The 9670-nt window shown below is 36.0% G+C and overlaps 1 protein-coding gene across 3 annotated transcripts; it reads right to left on the bottom strand.

Moving 5' to 3' along the window:
* Nucleotides 1–2947: 2947 nt before the first annotated feature.
* On the bottom strand, nucleotides 2948–8249 carry LOC115975721 (putative disease resistance protein RGA3). Of its 3 annotated transcripts, XM_031096622.1 has the most exons (3): nucleotides 8095–8249; nucleotides 5426–8001; nucleotides 3667–3821 (listed from the first exon to the last, which is right to left on the bottom strand). In XM_031096622.1, exon 2 carries the CDS (start codon nucleotides 7990–7992, stop codon nucleotides 5434–5436), a length of 2559 nt encoding a protein of 852 aa, XP_030952482.1. In that variant the 5' UTR covers nucleotides 7993–8001; nucleotides 8095–8249; the 3' UTR covers nucleotides 3667–3821; nucleotides 5426–5433. The 3 variants fall into 3 exon arrangements, with proteins under 3 accessions (XP_030952481.1, XP_030952482.1, XP_030952479.1); XM_031096621.1 differs by lacking the exon at nucleotides 3667–3821 and adding an exon at nucleotides 2948–3296 and having other exon boundaries at nucleotides 5426–8249; XM_031096619.1 differs by having other exon boundaries at nucleotides 5426–8249.
* Between the last annotated feature and the right edge of the window lie 1421 nt (nucleotides 8250–9670).

Here is a 9670-nt window from a genome sequence, read left to right as displayed (position 1 = left end):
ATATATTAAGCTTGTAAGGGCACCTTGTTTATTTGGTTGATGGTTGCGGCCGTTGGCCATGTTTGTTTTTATTTTTAAGTGACCCTAGGATAATGAGTCACTCGCCTCTTGCTTAAAATTGGCAAAACAGGTTTTGGGATAGTGAACCTATCGTTGCTTATTTCCTGAATAACAAAGGTGAGAATTCATACATGCGAATCCCACGCAACTCTACGGAGTTGCATCCCGCCTCATGTATGCGTGTTGTGTGTCGTGTGCGTGGTTTAGGCCTGAGCTGTACATCGAAACAAAATGTTTTGTCATTTATTCTTTTGATTCCATTAACAGAGCTCATGAATCAAAAGAGGGGTATCTGTAGACACCACATTTTGTATCCCTTACGACTCGAGCCCCCTTTCCCCAATAATGTTGGATTTCTAAAGGCCAAGGTTAGTTTAGGGCTTGATTAGATTGAAATTGACTTGAGGAAATTTTTTTGGAAAAATATAAATTTTTTATGAACTAAATAATTCTATTTTTGGAAAATTAAGAAAGAAACCTTAGGGCATGCGTACTCATACACGCGTATGCGCACACATGTCCCAAAGCTACGTGTGCATGTGTATGCATACATGGGCCTACGCACGCATGTTAGGGTTCTAGAAACTATGAAAGACAAGTTTCTTAGCATTAAATGTGAGGTTTGGAATAAATGCCACATTCTCTAGAAGCTGTTCCAAACCCCTATTTTTCAACTATATAAAGTCATACATAGTAGCTTTTAAAAACACATAGAAAATCCTAAGGGAAAACACAAGATTCACTAGAAATAGTAAATCAAAGAGGGAGTTTTCTACAAAACATCCTCAAGTCAATATTTTTCTGATTGAGGCATTTTAAGATTACTAATCACTTTCTTGTTTGATTATGAATGTATTTGACTGAGGGGAATGGTCAAAATCAAACTAAGGAGCTTTGTGTTTTTGAGGTATAAGTTCTAAACTTTCTTTCTCTTTTCGTAGCCTTTTCTTGCTTTAATCTTTTTGTTTTTTGTTTTTTTTTTTCTTGTTTAATTTAGTTATAATATGTTTGTTTAGTTTAGGGTTTTTTATTTCTTTGTTTCAAGCATGCTACGTTGTTAGATTTTATTTATGCTCTATTTCTATACTTGCTTTTCTGGGTTAGGGTTTAAGGTGAGTATGCGCATGTATGTCTTCTGCATGCGCATGCATGCTCTAAGTATGCGTACGCATACAACTGAGCATGGAAGAATGCTCTATGTATGCACACGCATACTTTTGCCCAAAACCCTAATTTGAACCTTTTTTGCTTCTATTTCTTTTCTTTATTTATTTAACGTGCTTCTGCCTTGTCTTGTTCTATGTTTGTAAGCCTCTGCTTCTCTATTTGTTTGTTGTTTGTCCTTCACATGTTAGATTAGGGTTTCTTTTATTCTCTTTGTTTGATATGCCATGAACATGCATACGATATAACCATGCATTGATGCATAGGTGCTGTGGTGCGGTAAGGTAAGTATGGTAAGGCATGCCTTTATATGAACAGGCATTTGTTTGGAGATTTGATTTTAATCTTGCCTTGATGAACATGAAAGTATTGGATATGATCATATGTTTGTTTGATCTTAACATGCCTATGTTTCTGTTTTGGATATGATATATGTTTGTTTGTTTGCTGCTATGTCTATGTTCTGCCTTGACCATGATATGATGCCATATGTGATGAGATGTTTGATAGGAGCATGCTAGGGTTTGAGATGTGCTGATATTACATGATAGATGTATGTTATGGTTTTTAGGATGAAAATGCCATGTTGTATGCTTAGATGAATGCTTGTGTGTGTGTGTGTGAGAGAGAGAGAGAGAGATAGAGAGAGAGAGAGAGAGAGAGAGAGAGAGAGTTTAGAATGCAATATCGAACATGCCTTTAACAAGATTAAGACGTAAGACACAATGAGTAGAAGCCGACTCACGGGTTGGGCGGTCTTGGGTGCCTAATACCTTCCCAAGTCGTACCTAAACTCCAAACTCATCCTCTGGTAGTAAGATCAGTCCTTCCACGAAAGGGCACTATATATATGGTTCCTAGACTTAAACTAGGTGGCAACTCCAACTTCCCTTCTCTGCCCCGGTCCACTCAGCTGAGGCATACACTCCTCTTGTTGCTCCTATAGGCATTGCTTGCGTGTTTGCTAATGTGGCTTGAAGACGTCGTCGAAAGATGTCAAATGACATTAGCAAGGATTCTTCAACACGTGTGGAGACCGGGTTCCTAGGTTTTGGTTGTGGGAGGTTGTGGAGCACGTCTGTGTGGTTGGTTTCATCAAGCGAAGGCTCGTTTGGCATCGATCTGAGGTTTGATAAACATGGCTTGCTTAGCTTATGGATCTTAGACACAAGTGTGAGCGATAGCGGTCGCCTGATTCTGTGGAGTCCAGATCTATAGGGGCAACAAGGCAAGTGGCTGTGATAGAGGTAGATCTATGTTGTGCACGTGGGAAACTTCTTGATGTGCAAAGATATTTTGTTTAATGCCAAGAACAAAGTTTGGCTTTGATACCATGTTAAATATATTAGTAGCGCGATTTGTTATACCATGTTATATATGTTAAAGTGGATGTAGAAAGAGAAGCATAGAATAGAATAGGAACACTAGGAACACCGAGAACATAAGGGTTACGTGGTTCAGCCTTGTCGACCTACGTCCACGGAGGAAACCCTTAAGGGTTACATCTTTATTATGTAAGAGTATAGTACAAAACATGTGTTACAATGAACCATAACATGGGTATATATAGGCAACTAAACCCTAGACTACTAGTACAAGTATGTATGAACTTGGGCCTATTATATTGAGCTAATATGTCTAATATAATCTCTAACAAAGTTAAGACCATGTCACTAGAGTCTGTACCAAAGTAAGGAATTCCCTTTATCAAGATGAAACGATCTCCCACGAAAACCCTAGTCACTTTAGAAACTAGAGGAGCCAAATATATTCAAAATTATATAAAAATCCGAGAAAACTATGGAGCTCAAATATTCCATGATAGTATAATATAGTTGTCAATTACAAACAATACTCACCGCCAATATCTCCTTTGGCATTATCAATTCAGTCTTCACTCTTCAGTCCTCTTATGAAGGGAATAAAATGACAAATATGACAATGTTGGGAAGCTTCAATTGATGGCACAACCATAGGTCTTGGTAGTCTTTCACTTCAATCAAATAAGCTTTTCACTATGTTGGATTTCCAAGTTCCCAATGCCATACGGACATCCACAAATTTCTTTTTTGCTGAATGGACATCCACAAATTTGAATATAACGTTTTGAATAAACATATAAAGCACAACAAAAGCTTCATTCAAGTAATTCTAGCACTAAGAGAGAGAGAGAAAACAATCAGTCATACATGATGCAGATTATTGAAACAATATACATATGAAAATACACGTGAAATCATGAATTTAGAGTGTGAGTTTGGATTGCAATGAAATCCACCATGTCTGCGGTTGTGTTTTAAATATGTGGGTCCCGTGCACTGTTCATGGAATTCGCAAGTATTTTTTTCAGCAAATTTTTCTTTAAAATTGGATCCCATGGCATTATTCACATATTTAAAAATTATTTTGTTACAGTGTTTTCAGTTTTCAGCAATAATCCAAACAGGCCATATACACATCACTCCATGTACCATGGCAACACTTAATTTACACCAAAGCTTTATTTTAACTATTTACAACATAAGAAAAACACAAATCTATGCACTGAACTAGGTTGAGACTTTCCTTGATGCGATCGAGGCTGAATTGATATATAGCTGCAATGTTTGATACCACAAAATCGTTAGATAATTAGAAATTGAAGAAAAAGCTACTGTTACTAAGCAATGTTTCTCTCAAATCTTTAGGTACTACAATTTTTTTTGTAAACTTGGAACAATCTTTTCCACTCCGAACATAAAATTGTATGATGTACGTTCCTTCTACACTTCTATTAATCAGTACATACATGAGCTTAGCTAGCTAATGAAGGTTTTGTGCAATCAGAACAAAGCATATAGACAATTTAAAACCGGACAGTGTGGTGCACTATGCTGAAGAACCATACTGATAAAACCTGTTTTCTCATACATTTAATATTCCAAAAGTTATATTTGATTTTCTCTCTACCCTTTTATTTTCTCTAGACTCTCTCATTTCATATCTTACCCTCTTTTTCAAAAAAAAAAAAAAAAAAAAAAAAATCTGTATTAAATTGGGAATGAGAAAAAAATTAGAAAATGTCACACACATCAATTATCATCAATATCAATATATATACAAAAGCAGAGACCTCATATGGAAAAGTATAAGATTCTACCAAGTGGTGCATTTTATGCAAAAAGAATTGAAATATTCTCAAGTTAAGAACAAATTAAATATAGACTTCTTGTTTCATTTGGTTCAATGGTTCAAAACTTTTCTAATTAAAAAATAAATATTCTTTGTATATTTAGTTCAATATTTCAAGACTTTTCATCCCTCACACATACCACAAACCTCTTTGCATTTTAATTCACTATTTTCACTCCTTGCACTTCTATCCCTTTATATATAATTACCCATAACCCTTCAGACCATCCTATGTCAAATACACAGACCAAAAAACGATGTCATTTACCTTCAATCTTTCGAGCCCTAACATTGTTGTTTTATCTAATCCTACCCCGTATGAGTTGGCTACAACCAAGGAAGGGGGATTTGCATTTTATATTAAATGACAATGACAATTACAATTCTGATGTTAAGGTCGAACGTTGTGGATTTATGAGTTTTGTAAATAATGTGATTGACTATAGGTGTTTAGAATATGTATTTTGTTTTAGAATTAAGGAGAAAGAGAATGACAAATTTTACATCAACTTTTATTCTATAATATTCCTCCAAAGTTTTTTTTTTTTTTTTTTTCTCAACACTTCAATTAAATAATTATAATGGATATGTGTGTACAATTTATAATTGTTACTTTTTATGATGAACTCATTACAAATAAAGTTCTATAACAATTATGCTATAATACTTATACAATATTCTTCAAAACCATCTTACATAAAAAATTACAACATTATCTGTGCATCGCATGGGCAAATTACTAGTTAATCATTAATTGCATCCATTCTTGATTAATTATATGTACTACTTTTAAAAATAAAAAAATTACTCACTAAAAAAAGATTTTTCTATTTAGACCATGACTTTTAAGTGGGTTTTGTGGTGAACATTTTGTGTATGTAGGTGTGTTTGTTTCTCAAAAAAAAAAAAAAAAAAAAAAAAAATCAATTAGTTATCAACATTAAATGTTCAACAAAAGAAAGAAGAAGAAACTTGATGAGATTAAAAGATAGAGCCTAAATAAAAGAAGAAAAAAAGAATAAACCCTTACCTAATAATTCAAACAATTTTAAGAAGAGGAACGTGTGCTATCTTGGGCCAATCCTTGCCAACATCTCGCTTGCAATTTCTGCTCAATTGAAGACAATATCCAATCTCTAGTTCTTTTAGGGAAGTGAGGCAATCCATTCTCTCAGGCAAAGACGATAATTTTGGGCAGGCCCAAATCACAAGTTTTCGAAGGGAAATGAGATATGGGAACCACTCTGGTAATGCCTCCAAGTTCTCAAAAAAATGAATAATTAAGACCTGTAATGTGTTGCCAAATCTTATGAGCCATTGGGGCAGAGCCACTAGTTGTGGCAAAGAGCCAATTCGAAGTGATCGAAGGCTCGTTGGGTAGTCTTCCCCTTCCATCAAATTAAGCTTTCCACAATCAAAGATTATGAGGCTTTCTAACTCAATTAGATATTTCAGACCACGTGGCAAAGACATCAAGCTTTCACAAGACGTGAACTCCAACCTACGTAGAGATGTGAGGCATTGAATCCCTTCAGGTAAAGACTCCAATTTGAGACATTTGTAGAAGACCATAGTTCGAAGAGAATATAGACACTCAATTCCATTTTCTAGCAAACGTGATTGTTTTGTGGTTATCCACAAATATCTGAGACTGATCATCTTCCTTATATCTCTTGGCAACTCTTCAAGCCCTCCACATCCATCAAGTATCAAAGTTTCCAAATTTTGCATGTCACAAATGGAGTTGGGCAATTTTTTTATCTGCTTATTACGCCTTAAGCGAAGATACCTCAAATGCTTCAAACTACCAATGGAGCTTGGCAACACCTCAAATCTTAAAAACCTCAAATCTAGCAACCGCAGGTACTTAAATCTTGAAATGCATGTTTTAAAAAAGGATTCATTAACATTAATAGGGTCTACATCTTCATTTCGGAAAATAATCGTTCGTGCACCATTGTTCAACTTGTGTAAAAATGTTGTCAGTTCATTAGCACCCAAATTATAGTCCAAAATCGACACGTGCCTAACCTTCTCATAATTTTTCCGGTTATTAGTGTTTTCAACTAAGCAATGATCACTTTGTGCAACATATAATGAAAGATCATGAACTAAATCATGCATTTTAAAGATATAACAGTAACCAAAATCACTAAATTCTTGAAAGAGAGATCTTGAAAATAACTCTTTTACATATTGTAGGCCAATATCTTCCAATTCTTGAGGATTTTTGTTGGAGTTATGGAGAAGACTATTAGCCATCCAAGATTGAATCAACTCGTCACTAAAATAGATATGATCCTTTGGATATAACGAGCAATAAGCAAAACATTGTTTTAAGCTTGATGGCAATTGATCGTAACTCAATCTTAAGGCAGGTAAAATATCATTTTCCTTTTGCTCCAATTTCCATATTTCATTATCCCTTATAAAAATCCAATCACGATCATCAAATTTTGAATAAAGTAAGCCTCCTAAAGTTTTTACAGCTAAAGGAACGCCTTTACTTTTTGTCACGATTTCTTTTCCAATCTCAATTAGTGTTGGATATTGTTGCTTCTCTCCTTCCTTGAATGCCCACATTAAGAATAAGGACAGGCAATCGTCCTCCGAAAGACCTTTCAAGTTGTGGATGGGTCCAGAAGCCATCATTAAGGCAACTTCTTGAATCCGTGTAGTGACAACAATTTTACTTCTTTTGGCACCTCCTATTAACAAATTCTTTAGATCAATCCATTTACTACGATCATCATTCCAAACATCATCCAACACGATGAAGAAGTTTTTCTCGTTCAATGTGTTTCGTAAACTGACTTGCACTTCATCCATAGTCATGTTTTCACTAATTCTACCACCTGCGCATTTAAGGATTTCTTTTGCCAGTTTTAAAATATTAAAGTCGTCTGACACACATACCCATATTCTAGTGTCAAAATTTCTAGCAATCCTTTCATCATTATACACCCACTGAGCAAGTGTTGTCTTGCCCATCCCTCCGATGCCCACTATAGCAATCACAAATGCATTATTATCTTCATTTGGGCGCATCAAAAGATCCACTATCTTTTGCTTATCATCAGCCCTCCCAATAACATTAGAATCACAAAGAAAGGAATGGGTCATCTCCCTCTCCCTGTGCCCAATACTCTTATCATCAAGTCGCTCATTAAGATAAAACTGAGCTCTAACCTTTGCTATCTCTTCTAACCTCTCTATGATCTTTTTGATTCTATGACCCATTTTAAAACGAAAGCCAAGAGGGTTAAAAGAAGATTGCAAAACAGAGTGAAGTACCTGTTCGCTTGTGTTTCCATATGTTTCCACCACTTTCCTTCGTAGATCTTCACACTCGAATTCATCCAGCACATCAATGGCATCATAAAAGACATCTTTGAGTTGCTCTAGCCAAACACTTAGGGCTCGATTTCTGACTTGCTTCTCCTCGGCATCCATCAACACGGCTTGAATGGTGGACATGGTGAGCTGAAACTTTGTCAGATTGCTTGCAATGTCCTGTGACATGCAAATTTCTTGGTAAGCAAGGGATCCTAGCTTCTTGATGACATTTTCTGCAATGGATAAGGCCAACTCCGTCATCTCCTGCTTCTGTTGCGGAGGAAAAAAGAGAATGTTGGTTTTGTTATTTTTGCAGCGGTGTGAAGTATTACAACGTTTATTTGCTCTTAGTTTGTTGGTTACCCTTGTCGGTCAAAGTCATCGCTTCCAAAGAAGGGCCAGTTTGTTATCATGTGGGAGTGGTTGAGAATTGAAACACCAGATGAAAAAAATTGCAGGTGTATTAAAATGTCAATTTAATATTAATTAGTCTTTTTTGTTTTCCTTTCTATATGAGTATGCACTACTCTCGGTACATAAGAAAACAAGACTTCTTTGCTCAAAAAAAGAAAAAGAAAACTAGACTTCAAGTCTTCAAGTCTTCGGCAATTTTTTTTTTTTTTTTTTTAATATGAGAATTTGCACTACTTTTGGTACATAAGACTTCATCAAGTCTTCAACACATTTCTTCTTTTGTTTTTCACTACTTTTTCTTTTTCTTTTTTTGAGAGCGACCGAGCTTAGCTTTACCATCTTCTATAGTCACCACGAGGAAAGACCTTATGGAGGGAAGGCAAGTAGCTACTACCAACCGGAGCATCAGACCTTTCTTTGGGGATCAGAAAGAGGAAATCTGATCTAATAGTACTCTTTCTAATAGGAGTTCCATACCGAACGGGACCAAATCTTGCTCATAGCGGACTTGGGCCAAGGATCACTAGCCACAAGCCCGTCCTATAAACCCAGGTGGGCCAAGTTGAATTACCCAAGGCATGACATTCACCACGGCATCCGATCAGATCTCCTATGTCTACCGAGGAGTAATGCCTTGGGAAGTCTACCAGCTGAGCACAAGATTCAGCGTCAGATTCAAATAACAAGGAAATTGTGCCAACAACAGAACAATGGACTCCACCTCTAACATGGGATTAGATATGTTGGAACAGTATTTTAAACTCAAAAGACCACCCAGTCACTGTGGGTGAAGGCACCACATGCCAATGGAATATTCTCTCATCATTTTGGGTTCACTAACGAAAGAATATTAAAAGGAGAGAAGGGGTTGGGCCCAGAGGTTGGAACATTTTTTGGGAGAGAGAAAGAGAGAGAAATCATCAATCATTATTGGGGAAAGGTGATCCAACTCGAAACACCTAAAGGATACCTCAGTCCCCTGAATCCATCCTCGAGCAGCAACACTTTTAGCTATCAACCATCTCACAACAAGTTTTATTCATCAACCATTAACCAAATTGTTAGGTTTTGAGTTTGTAATGTTGGCAAACCATGACAAAAAGTAAGTCTCATTGGTTTAGAATAGTGTACTTTCAAGTCCAAGACAAAAAACTCAAGTTCGGGATAATAAAAAATGAGTAACAATCTGTTTCGTTTGATTGGTACTCGATTGGTACTCGATCAATTGAAAGTCGCATATCAACAAAAAATTAGTAAACATAAAATGCCCATAACTTGACCGTTTGAAACCCAAATCACAAGCCATTTTTTCTAGTATTTAAAGGAAATTATAAGCTAACTCTAGAGAGGATTTTCAGAGTTTTTTTAGAGAGATTAGAGTGCATCTTGTGCCTCTTTTATAGATCTAGGGTTTTGTACCCAAAAGCTCTCTAAAGTCTTCTACTGGTGTTATTTATTGAAGAATCTCAAGATCCGGTGTTATAGAAGTTGCTACATACAAGATCAATGTCTAAGGAGATCCAAA

This window comes from Quercus lobata, chromosome 2 (genome assembly GCF_001633185.2).
Source record: "Quercus lobata isolate SW786 chromosome 2, ValleyOak3.0 Primary Assembly, whole genome shotgun sequence".
Taxonomy (NCBI): domain Eukaryota; kingdom Viridiplantae; phylum Streptophyta; class Magnoliopsida; order Fagales; family Fagaceae; genus Quercus; species Quercus lobata.
Note: the sequence above shows the minus strand (reverse complement) of the source record. Positions and strands in the feature narration are given on the sequence as shown.

Excerpts from the sequence above, each read along its gene's own strand:
- LOC115975721 (XM_031096621.1), bottom strand. The coding sequence starts at position 7,992 with ATGACGGAGTTGGCCTTATCCATTGCAGAAAATGTCATCAAGAAGCTA.